The sequence below is a fragment of the Ptychodera flava genome, chromosome 21 (genome assembly GCF_041260155.1).
Source record: "Ptychodera flava strain L36383 chromosome 21, AS_Pfla_20210202, whole genome shotgun sequence".
In the NCBI taxonomy this organism is placed as follows: domain Eukaryota; kingdom Metazoa; phylum Hemichordata; class Enteropneusta; family Ptychoderidae; genus Ptychodera; species Ptychodera flava.
In genome coordinates, this window is record NC_091948.1 from 36,465,295 (window position 1) to 36,482,481 (window position 17,187).

General features: G+C 36.1%; 1 protein-coding gene across 2 annotated transcripts in view; it reads right to left on the bottom strand.

The window, feature by feature from the left end:
• Positions 1-17,187, bottom strand: part of LOC139122131 (frataxin, mitochondrial-like) — a 70,896-nt gene that overhangs the window by 35,794 nt on the left and 17,915 nt on the right. For both annotated transcript variants that reach the window (XM_070687541.1, XM_070687542.1), the window contains exons 2-3: positions 3,367-3,467; positions 2,288-2,411 (exon numbers count right to left, since the gene is read on the bottom strand). In XM_070687541.1, the coding sequence (XP_070543642.1) occupies positions 2,288-2,411; positions 3,367-3,467 (225 nt within the window). The remainder of the gene's footprint in view (positions 1-2,287; positions 2,412-3,366; positions 3,468-17,187) is intronic.

Here is a 17,187-nt window from a genome sequence, read left to right on the forward strand (position 1 = left end):
TGATACCAATTCGTTTCTATTGTTGAAGGAGCACATTTCTGGATATCTGATGAGTATGAATTTCTCATGGAGGCACAGATTGCATTTTTTGGTGATATTAGAGTATGGGTTGCATTGTTTTATTATCCAGTCTGCGCATCTTTCAGTGACCAAATGTGCTTGCTCAGTTCAGTGCTGTTTCTGTATTTTGTGTTGCGAAATGATAGCATGTGGTTATTTTTCTTGTTTTGAATGGAGTCTCTGTTAGGCCTATGTATGTTTTGTGTGTATTGTTGTCTTCTCTGTTGACCGTTGCTTGGTAAACCACACCCTTGGTGAGGCATTTTCCTGGCAGTGAGCATTTGCTCTTTTGTCTGCAGTTGCATTTGTTGGTGATAGTGGCGGTTGTATTCTTGTTTTCCATTTCTTTGACAAGTGCTGATTTGTTGTGTGAAGTGATGATATTTTGCATGTTCGGCATACAGCTGTAGCTTAGTTTGAGTGTATTCCTGTTGAATATTTTCCTGAGTGGATGACCATGCGGGAAACATTTGTCGAATAAATGTAGACATTTGTCGAATAAATGTAGAAATCTGCGCCCGATGTTGGTATTGACACTATTGTTGAACAGTGGGTTGAACCATATGATGTTTCATGTTCGTGTGCATTTTTACTGTTGCTCTACGGGTTTGAAAGTGAGTTGGTGGTCGTAGCCACTCTTCCTGAGTGCATCTTGGTATGGCTTGATGGCTGAATCGAATGTTTGTTTGTCTGATGATATGCTGGTCAGTCGATTGTTGATGGATTCTGGTATGTTTCGGATTATGGAGGGTGGGTGATTGCTTCTGCTGTTGACATATATCGGGATGTTATTTGGTTTGGTGAAAGGCTTGAAAGTTCCGGTGCGTAGGTCGAAGGTCACGTCAAGGTAGTTGACAGATATCTTGTTGGTTTCTATGGTGATTCTGAAGCCGTGGTCTTTGAAAACTGCGAATATTTGTTTCTTGATGATCTCCATTTTCCTAGGTGATTCGTCGAGTGCAGCCAGGCCGTCGTCTCTGTAGAGGCCTGCCTTGTCTCCGCATATTGGTTTGAGCAGTGACAACAGGTAGGCCCCTACAAGCTCACAAGTTTCCGCGCCGTCAAAACTGCCCATTGTCACATCAAATAGCGTGTCTGTTGTCTTTTTGCACCACGTTGTGTTGTCGTTGAAAAGAAGTGATTTCTTTGCTAGTAAGATGATGTTTCTCTCTCCGGCTGTAATTGTGTTGTTATTTGATGCAAGACCAATGCTTTTTCCAGTAAGTCCTCTGTTATTGATGGGTAAAAGTCAATTATGTCAAAACAGATGAATGTGTGCTTGGATTTGTTGGGGATCGCTTTGTACAAGTTAATGACAGATTGCGTGTTTTTCCATTGGTTTAACCCGCTTTTCTTTGCTCTATTTGTGTTCACCCGATCGAGGATTTTTTTGCTGATGATGCCGATTTCTGATTTCGATGGATTTATCAATCTGCATACTGGGTTGTTGCTGAAATTTGGTTTGTGGTCTTTCAGTGTTACGAACGCGTGTTTTTCTGCGATGGCATCAATCCTGTGGTCAAGCTCAAGGTTTTCTGCAATCTTTTTTTCCTCCTTCACTATTCTCGGTTTTGTATTTTGTGGGGCTTTCTTGTATGATTTTGTTATGTTGTTCTGTATAAGTTGATTGTACTAGGCTGGTTTACAGGTTCCATGTTGATCTGGAGAGTGCTCAACGAGTGCCGGAGCAAAGTATATACTTGTTTAGTTCAAGATCAGCTGGAGTAGAGTGCTCAATACTAGAGTAGAGCTAAATACACAACTGAGTTGATCAGGATAATTAATCTAAATTACATTTCCACTACAAATTTGTTTCGTATAGGCGGCAGAGCCGCCTACACTCATCGGCTGGTTGTGCTGGACTGAAACGTTTGGGCTGCTGATTGCATATATTGCTGGGCGGGGAACAATTTCTTTTGTTTTTGCAATCAGCAGCCCAAACGTTTCAGTCGAACACAACCACCCGATGAGTGTAGGCGGCTCTGCCGCCTATACGAAACAAATTTGAGGTGGAAATGTAATTTAGAGTATCCTGATTATCCCATATATTATATATATATATATATATATATATATATATATATATATATATATATATATATATATTATAATATATATATATATATATATATATATATATACACACACACACACACACACACACACACTCTCACACTCTATATGTGGTATAGTAGGTGAGAAATACATTTTAACATTTATGACTTACTGAATATGTTACATCAAAGTCCTCTGCTACTTCCACAAGTTCTTCCAAGTTTTCAAAGAATTCAGTTAGGATATCTAATGTATTTTCTGACATTTGATCATATATAAGTTCTGATAAAACATCACTGAAAGAAAAAAAAGACTGGATTAAGCATTGCTGTACAAGAGTTACATACAATGTAAGTCAAATTCAGTTAAAACATCAATTACCATCTAACATTGCATCATTCCTATAAATAGCACCTCAGCCTGGAACAGCACAATCATAATCTGCTCATTCACACAGGCAGTACTTGACTTTGAATGAATGAATGACTATGTACCGAATTTCAAAGCATGGCAAAAAGTAACACAAAATTTGCAAATTTTGCAGAGTTCACAGAGTCATCTTCAGGTCACTCCTAGGAACCTGCACACCCATTAGAAAGTAATGGCATACACAGTTTCAAAGAAGATTTTTTCACCAAAAATGGCAAAAATTGCCCAAAAATACAAATATGCAAATTTTGCCATAATTTTGATGAATTCTATTTTGAGTTATCACAAGGCACCTGCATGCCAAATTTTACAGTGATCCAACCATTGGTTTAAGAGAAAAAGATTTTTTACTAAAATGGCAAAAAAAGAAAGAAAAAAAAATTCATTAAAAATAGAAAGCATTAAATATTGACATCAAATCTATATGTTTCAATGAGTTGGGTCTGAGGTACCTAAAACCTAAATATGACAATGATCAGATGAGTAGTTCCTGAGTTATTGATTTTGACCATTTTTTTTCTATCTCAATTGCATATCTATGAGACTAAAACGTTTATTTTAACAACGGCACATCTACACCATATATGGCATCACTACACCAAACATCAGCTTAATACGTGCAGCGGTTTGTGAGTTTTTGCGTTGGACGGACAGACATCCCACATACATACATACATACATAAATACATACACGCAGACAGACATCTCACATACAGACTTTTTTCAACCATATAACTTCCCAATTGTCATATATGTATGGCAAATGGGAGCTAAAAATAGCTATTCTTAAACTTTAAGCCAAGATTTCGAACAGTACTATACCTCTGTCCACTGGGATCTTTAGTTGAAAATGTTTGGTACATTAAAGGGCATAGAAACATCATTGGTTGTGGATAAGGTATCCTGCGAAGTCTGAAATCCACCTACAAATGAACACATAACACATTAGTTACAGGGGTGCTGCACCCAACACAGCGTATTTTGCTCAAAACTAACTTTTTTGCAAATATTCATTCAATTTTTAGGTGGCTGGAAAGGCTATTTTTGCACTAATTCTTTTCTGAGAGTTAATGTCAAGTTTCAAGTGTTAGAATCAAGATATTTAGTTTAAATTTTCAGTATAACTCCCTTACTTAATACTTTCTCAAAAGAATATAAAAATTGTATATTTGCAGCCATAATTTTGAAATATGACACCAATAAATATTAAAGTTTAATTTTTTCATATTTTTTTATATATTTGACTTTAATAATTGGATAGTATTTAATATTATCAAATTAGTTATAAATATGTTAACACTTTTAATTGTAAGATGTGTACGGCAGGATTTGTAAATAAAATTTGTTTTTATGATTTTACATGGGTTTACATATCAAAAAATTATTTAAAAATTCTTTCAAATTTCAAAATGTGATTTTTCAAAAAGTACTTCAAATACAGGAAAATTGTGCCATAGTCATCTTGTCTGTAACCTTGTTAATAGGCTGTAAAAATTCCATGTCCATATCTCATTTCATAGGTTGGATTAAATTTTCATAAAATTATGTAGGAAAACTGTTATTCTGTCAACAATGTTGAAAACAAGCCATATTTGCACCCCTCTTTTGAAGTCACAGAACAGTCTTTTTGGTTAGTCTCACTTTTGACACCTCTTTGAGACTCAAAGAATCTAAAAATGCATTTACAATAGCAGTCACTCACTCTGAATGCAAGCACCGCCTTGTCAAACTTTCCTGAAAAACAGCAAAAATAATGACTTTCCCTTTTCAAACATTTATTAAAAGCTAGGGGACCTCTACCATAGTTTATACACTAAGGACTCTGCAACTTCTTCTTATTTGGTCAGTTTTTCAGAAGTTCCAACAGGCTATAACTCTGCAAAGCCTTTGACCCCAAATGTCTAGTTTTTTTTATTCCACAGAGAATGTTGACTTCTTTTATATTTTAATAGTTTTATTGAAGTTTATAATGACGCTCTAGCCTTTCCAACCACCTTAATTAACTTGTTGACCCAAGATTAAAATATTGGTGAGAAGTTCATTCATGCAAATGTATGCAAATCATCCGATTTCTGGGCTTCTTTTTCCTCCAAAGTTCAATATTCCTAAAGAATTAACTCCACTCTGGCTGGGTCAAATTTTCTGAAATTTTCACATGGTGTTCTTTAAATGCTAAATAGCAAAATGACTTTCGTTTGGCAACATATTTCTTACATTTTGAATAAGGGGCATTTTAATTTTGCTAATCATGATTTAACCACTTTTTTGAGTTTCAGTCTTTAAACCCATGCCATTTTAGAATTGTAGTTTATACCTTAACTAATTTCTGCTATGTAGAAATACTCACCAAGATACTATCGGGAAATAACCTTTGGGGCTCCATTTATGCAAGACTAAAACTTGAACTTCCTGCCTAGACTTTCTGTGACATAGGTCACTGGACTCCCTAACTCAGTTATACTCGACAGTTAGGAAGTGAAGATTTCCCCAAACTACTAGAAGAACCGCCAGATGCAAAAAACAACCAGAAAAACGGTTAACCAAGTATTGAAAGGTACAATACACCCATTAACCACAAAACCAGTGTAACACATTTCTCCACAAAACACTAGTGGGGAGGCGGGTGGGTGTGCTGTGTGAGTATTTCTACATAGCACAAATTATCAAAGCAATCAGGTTGGTAAATTTTTTTGACCAAAAATATGAAAAATAGCGTCAATGACACAGTAGCTCCCATCCTGGACTATTTAGTGTTTGTTCTCTGGTCAGATAATTGAACATGTGTGAAAGGGATAAAGTGCATGAAGTGAAAATACTTAAATGTAATGTACTGGAGACAGTGAAATATGTTTAATGAATTTATTCAGATTATAAAATGGAAAAAAATACAGAATTAGAAATATCGAATACTGTGATACAACCATTAACTCAACAAGTCATTGACAATGACATAGTCCCCACTTGTAATAGGAGTATTAGTCTTGATGGGGCAGGGAAATGTGGTCATTAACCCTTAAAACGCCATGCCCGTATATATCCGTACACGCCCAACTCACGCTCAGCGCCATGCACGGATATATCCGTACACGGCCTGAGGTTCGCTCAGGCAAAGTTTGGAACTTGATTTCCCGCGTTTAACAGGTCACCTGACAAATAAATCCATTCCTTACCCTTTGAACCCACTTCAGGTCCATATAAGGACTAAAATAATGACATCATCAGTTGTAGCTACGGCAATTTCCAGTAATTTGAGCGACCTTTCGAGGAAATCGGGTCGACTATTTTTACCGTGAATATCTAATCAGATCTGGTCGCTGACTTCGCCGAAGTGAGAGACATTCTGAACGCTTTTTCCTGCTGTACATCCTAAAGACGATCGTTTTGTGACAAGTTATTGGCCATTTCTTTATAGAAATGACATATTTTGGTAGTTTTTGAGGATAATCTCTGAGAAAATGAAGACTCTTTTTTGATCGGCCGAACGTGATTTTGAAGTTGAACAGCGGCTTGAATGGCGTCACCACGGAGCATCGCATTGACCAGCCTCTCTGAAAGCTCAAGTTTGAGTATGTCAGTTCGGTTTTCTAGGCCGAAAACACTAATGATGAAGAAATTTGAAAGGATTTTCACGAAATCTTAATTTAATCTGTGATTTTGGAGCGATCAGATCTGTTTATATCAAGTAAACTTTGGTATCGCGGCATTCTTCACCGTGTATCGAGACGGCCAAGATGGCCGCCGATCACGGGTTTGTGTGTACAAAACGTACAACACGGCACGTTCCGAACTGTTGATCTCGCGTCATATTCCTACGTCTATAACATATTGTCTTGTCGAAATATACCCGATATGTAATTATTTATATCATATCTATTGGTTTCTGTTCATTTACTGGCGAATTATGTTGCGTGCTCGTCAAAATACGTGATCAAACTTTCGTATGTGTTCACATTGACTGTCATGATTTACGGAGACGTCGCGATCAAACGTCAGGGCCAGTACGGTAATCGAAAGCGTTCAGAGGCGAATGTCGTTCTTATTGTACCTCAAACTTATTTTATTTAGTTCTTGAATCGAATTTATTTTCTCAGAAGTTCAGGTAGTGCGTTTTTGTGGTGAAATTTTTCGTCGTTTGCCAATCACAGGGTAGCTAATAACGTAGCTGAATACAGGCTCTGATTTGATTTGCCTTGTAAGATGGCAGCTTGTTCATGATATCAATCAAATTAGTTGTTTGTGTTTACTTGCAATGCCAAAATCTTTCAAACATATCCTCTCTTACTTTAATGGCAACATTCATTCAAGAACAACAACAATTGAATTATATCTCACAGCAATCATAATCCAAATAAAAAAATAAAAACAAAGATTTTTCCTGGTTACATGGTTTCACCTTTCGATGCAGGAAGAAATACATAAACAAACAAACAAACAAACAAATAAATAAATAAACGACAAATGAATAAAAGATGTTATTTACGAAATTCAATCATGTTGCTGATTAAAATTGTCTTGAGCTGTATTTCACTTGTGTTATATGCTTTTGTGTAGCTGTGTTGAAGGGTATGTGGTATTTGTATTATTGACAAATATCAACAATTGTTTGTTTGTTTATTATTTACATTTGATAACTTCCGCTGCAAAAAATTTTCACCAAAATATGTGTCTTTTCATGACATTTAAAATGTGTAAAAGTTTGCAGGTTTTTGGACGATAAGATCTATTTTTAGAGTCTTTTATTCATTTTCAATACATTTTGAACCAAAAATGTGCATTTTAAGCCCATTTTCCCACCCCCATTTGCTAAACCAAACATGGAAAGACTTCTCGAAGCTTCTCCATTTCCTGATCTTTGAAATTCATAGTGGTTTGGCTGGGCTTCCAATCACAGGAAACACACTGTACCTGTCTAAATGAAGTGTAACATGTCAAGTTTATTGGTTCAAAAAGTTCTTGGCATGGGAGGCTATATTGCATGAAAGTCTATGGCGTCTTAAGGGTTAAGAAGTATCACTGGAGTGTATATGTTGCGATCTATGGGCACATAGGTCTATGTCGTTGTTCCCAATTTGAAACACATGAGGCATGTCTAAGTTATGGTTCTATATCGGGAAAAAAGATCAGACCTCTAGCAGTATTGGCCAGCCAAGAAATACATATGCACATAATGAATGAGGTACAAGATGTGACATCTTAAGGTCTATTATCCTATCAAAATTGGAGGGTATAGAACTTGTAGTTACTGAGATATGCATATATATGTATAATCAAGGTCAAAGGTCATCGAGGTCACGTGACATTTTTGAAAAAAAAATTGTATTGCTAATTAATCCCTATATGCCAAAAAATCAGACCTCTAGCTCTATTGGCTTGCCCAGAATTAGATGTGTGCATAATTAATGAGGTAAAGCGTGTGTTGTCATAAGGTCTCCCATCCTACCAAATACAAAGGACATAGCACTTGTGGTTACTTATTTATTGACATAAACATATATTTTAGGTAAAAGGTCATCGAGGTCACATGACATTTGGTCAAAAAATTTCTCTCCTATAGTTATACCTATATACCAAAAATCAGACATCCAGCTCTATTGGCTTGCTCAGAATGAGATATGTGCATAATTAATGTTGTACAGTATGTGGTGTTATAAGGTGTCCCATCATACCACATATGAAGGGTGTAGCACTTGTGGTTACTGAGTTATGGATAAATATGTATATTTCAGGTCAAAGGTCACCGAGGTCACGTGACATTTTGTCAAAAGAATTGTATTGCTAAGTTATCCCTATATACCAAAAATCAGACCTCTATCTCTATTGGCGCGCTCAAAATTAGATATGCACATAATTAATGAGGTACAATACGTGGCGTCATAAGGTGTCCCATCATACCAAACATAAAGGGTGTAGCACTTGTGGTTACTGAGTTATGGACAAATATGTATATTTGAGGTCAAAGATCACCGAGGTCATGTGACATTTTGTCAAAAAAATTGTATTGCTATAAAGTTATCCCTATATACCAAAAATCAGACCTCTAGCTCTATTGGCTCGCTCAAAATTAGATATGTGCATAATTAATGAAGTACAATATGTGGCATCATAAGGTGTCCAATCATACCATACATGAAGGGTGCAGCACTTGTGGTTACTGAGTTACTGATAAATATGTATATTTGAGGTCAAAGGTCACCGAGGTCACGTGGCATTTTGTCAAAAAAATTGTATTGCTAAGTTATATCCCTATATACCAAAAATCAGACCTCTAGCTCTATTGGCTCGCTCAAAATTAGATATGTGCATAATCAATGAGGTACAATATGTGGCGTCATAAGGTGTCTTATCATACCATATATGAAGGGTGGTAGCACTTGTGGTTACTGAGTTATGGACAAATATGTATATTTGAGGTCAAAGGTCATCGAGATCACATAACATTTTTGTCAAAATATCCGAGATATCTGCGTGAACGGATGGACTCACGGATGGACGAACAGACGGACATGACCCAATCTATAAGCCCACTGGACTTCATCCGTAGGGACTAAAAATTGTGTCACTGCATCCTTTTTGCAATATGAATACGATGAGAAACTAAATTTTTATTTTTCTTGGCCTTATACATGAGTCTATGGAGATCTGCCTTATACATGGGAGTCTATGGACGTGTAAACTTAAAATAAGCAAATTTCACCACGATTTGCCCAAATTTGGGAAAGGTCACTCCTATGCACTTCCATACCAAGTTTCAAATCAATCGGACTTGTGGTTTCAGAGAAGAAGATTTTTTGACCAAAAATGGGAGAAAATTACAAAAAAATTCATGAAAAATAGCAAGTCCAAGATACTGACCCAAGATGTGCACAATCATTTCAGGTCAGCCCAAAGTACTTACTTGCTAATTTTTCATGTAATCTGCTCAGTGGTTATTGAGTTTTTCAATTTTGACTGTTTTTACATTTTTTCACTTAATTTGCATATTTTTGGCAATGACAACTTCTTTTGAACAAAATTTCATCTACAGCCCATCATCCATGTACACACAAAATATCAAGATGAAATGAGCAGCGGTTTTGGAGTTTTTGATGTTGACGGACAGACATACAGACATACAGACATACAGACACACAGACATACAGACAGTTCCCTAGCCTATAAGAATAGCTTCCATTGCCATATATACATATGGCTATGGGAGCTAAAAATTGTCCTCCAAAATACAAAATTGCAGATTTCATCCTGATTTCAATATATATTATAAACATAAATTCTAGGAACCTGTACACTAAATATCAAAGCTACCAGATCAGTAGTTTTAGGAGAAACATTTTTTTACCAAAAAAGGCAAAATTGCCTTAAAAATAAAAAAATTGCCAGTTTCAACATAACTTCAGTACATTATATTGAGATTAATCTTAGATACCTGTATACCAAATATCAAAGCTATCAAATCAGTAGTTTTTGGATAAAAAAATTTTTTATCAAAAATTGGAAAAATTGCCCCAAAATTACAAATACATGTATGATAATATCAATACAATTTGTACAAGCATGACTGAGGTCATCCTGAGCAAAATGAATATTAACTTTCAGAGCAATCAGACGAGAGATTTCAGCGAACAAGATTTTTTTACTAAAAATGGAAAAAATATCCTAAAAATACAAACATGCAAATTTCACCCAAATTTTTGCACACATAATTAAGAATACCTTAAGAAAAATCTGCATACTAAGTTTCAACCAAATCTGACCAATGCTTACTTAGTTTTAGCCATTTGTAGGATTTTTCCTTTTTTTCCCTTATTTGTATATTTTTGGCACTGGCATGTTCATTTGAACAAATTCACATCTCCAGCCCTAGGTGCACCTTTAAACCAAATACTAAGACAGAAGGTGCTGCAGTTTAGGAGTTTTTGTCGTGGATGGACATACATACATACATACCATACATACATACATACATACATACATACGACATTTCGCCACCTTATAAGAATACCTCCCATTTGCATATATACATATACATATATGGGAGCTGAAAAAATCAGTTAAGACATGCCTGATTTATGGCTCTTGACATGAAAAAACAAGATGGCACCACGTGGCCATATTGGATCATATCATGAAACAAATTCACATGCATATGTATGACATAGATCAATGTCGTTGTACCAACTTTGAATACCAGATATGAACTGTAAATGATCACGTGTTTCATTATATATTGAAGTTATGTGTAAATTTGAACCATTGCCACATGTTCGCAACTTCATTGAAATTATTATGATCAACATAATGAACAATAATCAACGCCGATTAATTCTAAAAGGTCATGAAGTATACAAATACATGTATGTAATTAGCTGAAATAAAAATATTAAAGTTATTTGACTGCTCTTATTGTATCACCACTTTATATAGCAAGTGTAATTACTGTTGGCCAAGTCCTTCAAGCCATATATGCTGAGCTGTGAAAGCTCATTAGATATGCAAATTATAAATTAGCTGACATGAAAATGTGAAATGACTTTCGATATTGTTTTAACCTAGTACCTGGTATAATCATCAATGTACAGAGCATGTTTTGCCAACTTTGATCAGGTAAGTCCCGGTATATATCCCTAATAAGCAAAGTTCATTAAATATGTAAATTAGGAATTGGCTTACGTAAAAATGCTTAATGATTGTCAATAATGTGTTGTATCATGGTATCTGGTATATGTGTAGCAAAATTTGTCAACTTTGGTAAAGTCAATTCAGATATATATCTCTAATTAGGAAAGATCATTAAATATGCAAATTAGGAATTGGCTGAAGAGAAAATGCTTAATGACTTTCAATAATGTTGTATTATAGTGTCTTTAATGTACATAGCAAGTTTCATCAATTTTGATCAATTCAGATAAATATCCCTAATTATGAAAATTCATTTAATATTCAAATTAGATTTTGGCTGAAGTGAAAATGTCTTTTGACTTTCAATAATGTTATATCACAGTATCTTAGATGTATATAGCAAGTTTCAACAACTACATTCAAGTTAATTCAGATATATATCCCTAATTGGGAAAGTTCATTAAATATGCAAATTCGGAATTGGCTAAAGTAAAAATGCTTAATGACTTTCAAAAATGTTGTATCACAGTGACTTCAATACATGTAGCAAGTTTCATCAACTTTGATCCAGTCATTTCAAATATATATCCCTAATTAACAAAGTTCATGAAATATGCAAATTAGGAATTGGCTGAAGTTAAAACGCTTAATGACTTTCAATAATGTTAAATCATAGTATCTTTAATATATATACCAAGTTTGGTTAATTTTGATCAAGTCAAATCAGACATATATCCCTAGTTAGGAAAGTTCATTAAATATGCAAATTAGCATTTATCTTTCATGTCACCCATTAATGGTTCCCACTGCTGATATATCGCGGTGTGATCAACATCTGTAAGAAATCTCATCAAATTGTGTGTAGTGGTTTTTCATGTATATCTGTTTTTTCTAAAATCATTAATTATGCAAATGAGCAAAAAGTATGCAAGCCACACCCACCAAAAACTAATCACTTCTTGCCATTTACTAACTGAATATATGTACCAGATTTGATTCTGATCTGATGAGCCGTTTTTGAGATAACGGACCAACAGACAGATGGACAGACAGACAGACATTGCTGCGACATATGCTCACGTGTGTAAACACGTGAGCAAAAAATCAGTTGAGACGTGCCTAAGTTATGACTCAGGACATGTAAAATTTGTAACAAAATGGCCGCCACGCGGCCATATTGAATTGTATTGTGAAACAAATTGATGTGCAAATGTATGACAAAGGTTGATGTCCTTGTACCAACAAACAATAAAATCGGTTGAGATGTGCCTGAGATATGGCTCTGCACATGAAAAATTCATAAGAAAATGGCCGCCACATGGCCATATTGAATCATATCGTGAAACAAATTGACGTGCATATGTATGACAAAGGTTGATGTCCTTGTACCAACTTACAATAAAATTGGTTGAGATGTGCCTGACTTATGGATCGGTACATGAAAAAAATTGTAACACAATGGCTGTCACGCGGATCATGAAACAAAATTGATGTGCATATGTATGACATAAGGAGTAATCCTTGTACCAACTTTGAATGAAATCGCTCCAGGCATCTCTGAGATATCTGCGTGAATGGACGGATGGACGGACAGACACAAGCATGCACTGACAGAGACGCACTTGATCTCTCCTGATAGCAATACCACGGTCATTGTTGTCGCTAGCACAAAATAAAAAAGAATGCTAATGAGTTGCGCCGTGTGGCTGCACTCCATTTTTGCTCTTGCCTTTTTAGCAAAGTTTTCCTGGTATTTTAGCCAATCTTGGCAGAATTTCTGTTTTAATGTGTTCCCGAATGTTTCCTGCCTTCGTCAATCAAACTTTTCCGTGTGGACATTTACTTTTATCGACTCTGTGGCTGGTTTTTTGCTGTTCGTCTCTCCTGGCTGATTGCCGCATCCGTCATACACACATTCTGGAGCACCTGGTTCATGGTCATGGCTTCATTGTTATATAACAGAGCTACCCTCATTAATATCAGAAAAACTGTGCAAAATTGCTCTGCATTGTCAAGGATAAATGCTAACATCTGGAACACACTAAAGAAATTCAACCTGTGCAAAATACACCCAACCAAGAGAGGATGTTCTGGTGGAAGAAAGAAAAGCAGTCAGGATATCCCAGTGTTTAACCTCAGCACGGCGTTTTGGTTGTGGTAGTCTGTCTACTGAACGTTATCCCACTCTGGTAAGAAAATCCTTCAACAAAGCATCATCTAACCTGTTCTCAACATCAATTATCCATGCTACAAAGAAATCTGGCTGCCCATCAAAAACTCTTCAATGTTCATTTGTAAACTGTCAATCAATGGGAAATAAATCCAGTGCCATCAACGAGTATTTGCAAGAACATAGCCTTGACATTCTCATTTTAGTAGAAACTTGGCTAAGAGATGATGTCACTGCCGACCCTATTTATTGCTGATGCCTTACCACCAAGCTACAATATTATCAACATCCCGCGAAAAAGCCGTGGCGGGGGAATTGCAGTAATACATAAATCATCGCTATCTGTACTGCACTGTCCAGTGATTGAATCTTTTACATCAATGGAAGTTCTGAAGATAAAAATTTCGTCTAGTTCATCCCATACCACATTAATATCTGTATATCGTCCTCCACCGAGCACTTCAAACGGACTGACTGTCAACAAGTTCTTTCAAGATTTTAAAATCCTTTTGACATATCACCTTACTGAAAGTGCACCACTCGTCGTCATAGGCAATTTCAACATTCATTTCGATGATCCTTGCTGTCCCAAGGCTCAAAGATACTGTGACATTTTGGAAACATTCTCCATGAATCAGTTAATTACTGGTCCTACTATTCGTGCTGGTCATACCATTGATCACATAATCACCCGTTCTACTGAGTCTCCTATTGCGGACGTTCGTGTTGAACCAATCTATGCCATCTCAGATCATTTTCCACTGTTCTTCTCCATACAGGATTTTGAACCCACAAGGCAGACTTACAAACATGTCATCACAAGAAGTTTCAAGTCATTTTCTGCGAGCAGCTTTGCATTTGACCTTGGAGCTGCCTTGGATTTTCATTCTGACATGGATTTATCATCAAAAGTGAGTTCTCTCAATCAAGTCATTCTTGATAAATTTAATCTCCATGCACCTAAACAAAAGCGATTGGTCCCAAACGGACAACGGGTTCCATGGATAAGTGATTCCATCATTAAAGCGAGACAAGAAAGAATGAAATCAGAAAGAGTTTGGAGAAATTCCCGTCTTGAAGTTCATCGCCAGATGTACAGAGATCGTCGAAACAATGTCTTGCATCAAATCAACAGAGGAAAGAAGACTTACTATGCCAGTCTAGTGGAAAGTTGTTCTGGTGATCAGAAGCAGCTGTTCGATGTTGTTTCAAGGCTTCTCGGACACAAAAAGAACTCAATACCGCTACCAGATCACATTGACTTGGCTGACCTTGCAAACAGATTTGCCCAGTTCTTTTTAAACCGTGTTCAAACTCTCAGCTTAAAGTTTACATTAACAAGTCATCGTTGATGACACAGTCCCCATTTGTTAATGGGTACTTTGATAACAGGTCCTCAGAGAGAAGAGTCCTCTTCATTAGGTCTGTGATAAAAATACTTTTGAATAAATTCACTTGATATATGTCTGAGTTATGGTTGCGGACATGAAAAAATTGTAATAAAATGGCTGCCTGGCAGCCATATTGGATTGTATCACAAAAAAAATTGACATGCATATGTATGACATAGGTCAATGTCCTTGTATTCTGTTTGAATAAAATCAGTTGATACATGTCTGAGTTACGGCTCTGTACATGAAACAATTGCAACAAAATGGCCGCACGGCAGCCATGTTGGATCGTATCACAAAACAAATTGACGTGCATATATATGACATTAGTCACGTCCTTGTACCAACTTTGAATAAAACCGGTTGAAACATGCCTGAGTTATGGCTCTGTACATGTAAAAATCGTAATAAAATGGCCGCCTGGCGGCCATATTGTTTCGTATCACAAAACAAATTGAAGTGCATATGTATGACATAGGTCAATGTCCTTGTACCAACTTTGAATAAAATCGGTTGAAACATGCCTGAGTAATGGCTCTATACATGAAAAAATACCGTCAAGGACAGTGTGCTCACATTCGGTTTGAATTGGTAAATTCAAGAAATATTTAAACCAGAAACACAAGAATGACAAAAGCAAATAAGGTACTGGAGGTCATCTTTAGGAACATGCATATCGACTTCTATAGCAATGGGACTAGCAGATCCTACATACATAAAGCAAATGTCGACAAAAAAATTAGCCAGAGAAGCTTGAAAATAAGAAAAGGTGGGAGAGTGGGGAAAAATAAAGAGTGGGAAAAAATGTACAAGGGATCTGGTAAAAAGTAATGCTACCTCATGAATCTTCTAGCCCCTACCCCCTCCTGAATATCAAATGTTCCACCCCTTACATAAGACCAGCTGGCAGGAAATGTATTTACAACCTTGGGGATGTTTTAATTAATGCTATGAGTGCTATCATTCGAATGTAAGCAACACTTAAATCAGTTACAGATAGTGAAATGCCTTCCACTGTGGGCGGTGATTACGACATCTGGAATTATCCTGGATCCTAATTTCTCATCAGTTCTTGTGTGTCTTACATGCAAAAGTTGCAAAAATTGGTTCGCAATGAAAACATTTACCTAAACTTTGTTTTCTGGATCAAATTTTACTACAAATTGATATTAAATATTACAAAATTATGTTCACAGCCTTCGAAACTCTCTCACAACATGTCCTAGATTGGTGTAGGTCATTTAAGGTCACAAACTGAGAAAATTACCTAAAATATAAAAATTTGGGGGTTTCCCAACACTTTGAGCAGAAAATTTATCTAATGACATCCCTCGGGACTTTTGTACCAAATTACAAAGCTATCAGACAAGTAATTTTGTGAACAAGTTTTCTTAACCAAAAATGACAATATTGTCTTAAAAATACAAATTTGTATATTTCAGGACAATTTCCACATATCTAACTATTGTCATCCCTGGACACCTGTACATCAAATATAAACGCTGTCTGTCCAGGGGCTTTAAAAAGAAAATATTTTTCAAGATTTTTGGACCAAAAATGACAAAAATTGCCCCAAAACCGTAATAGTTGAAATTTTGTCGTAATTTCAACAATTAGAAGGGTAACACCCTTGCAAACATCCAATCCAAATTTGAGAGCAATTGGGCTAGCGGTTTCAGAACAGAATAAATTTTACTTAAAATGAGAAAAATAACCAAAAAATTCAGCAAAAATACAAAATTCGAGATATCTTCACAATATTCATAAAACTGACTTTGATCAACCTGAGAAACCTGTATACCAAATATCAAAGCTATCAGATTAGTAGTTTTTGAATAAAAAAATTTGAAACGTCTACCGTCCATACAAACGAAACGTTGAACACTGCAAGGAAAACATCCATGATCGTTTTGAAGAGCAACACATTTTAGGTCGGACACATCTCGTTTTCCAGAGTAGCCAGGTCTTTGCATAGAACAACATCGCTGTGTAAAAGCCTTTGGCCAGAACCAATGATCGTAAATTTGCTAATACATACGAGTTATATTTAAAAGTTGATGTATCGATCACTTTATTTAGGTCGTATGGGTTACACTCTCGTGCTATATCAGTGTATGAGTAGCCTAATTGTCGATGCGTGCAAATCGAGGGCCACTCTCGGAGAAATCCTACCGGTGCGCTAAGCTTTGATCATGATCGTTTCCACAGTCAAAATCACAGTCCTTAGCAATTTGTACAGTTGTTCAAGTCCGACATATCAATAATTCATCACATAAGTTACGTAAACAATTGAATTTAACCAAGCTGTTGCTGTTGCCATTGTTGGGCCTGTTGCGTACGTACAAGGGACAACTTTGCAGTAGGCTTGGTTGGTTACGGGGGGCCCGATCTCCAGTATTCTCCTTTTCTTGACTTGATAGACTATAGTATTTTCTGCAGAAAATTCAAGGTTTTTACATGTGTGAT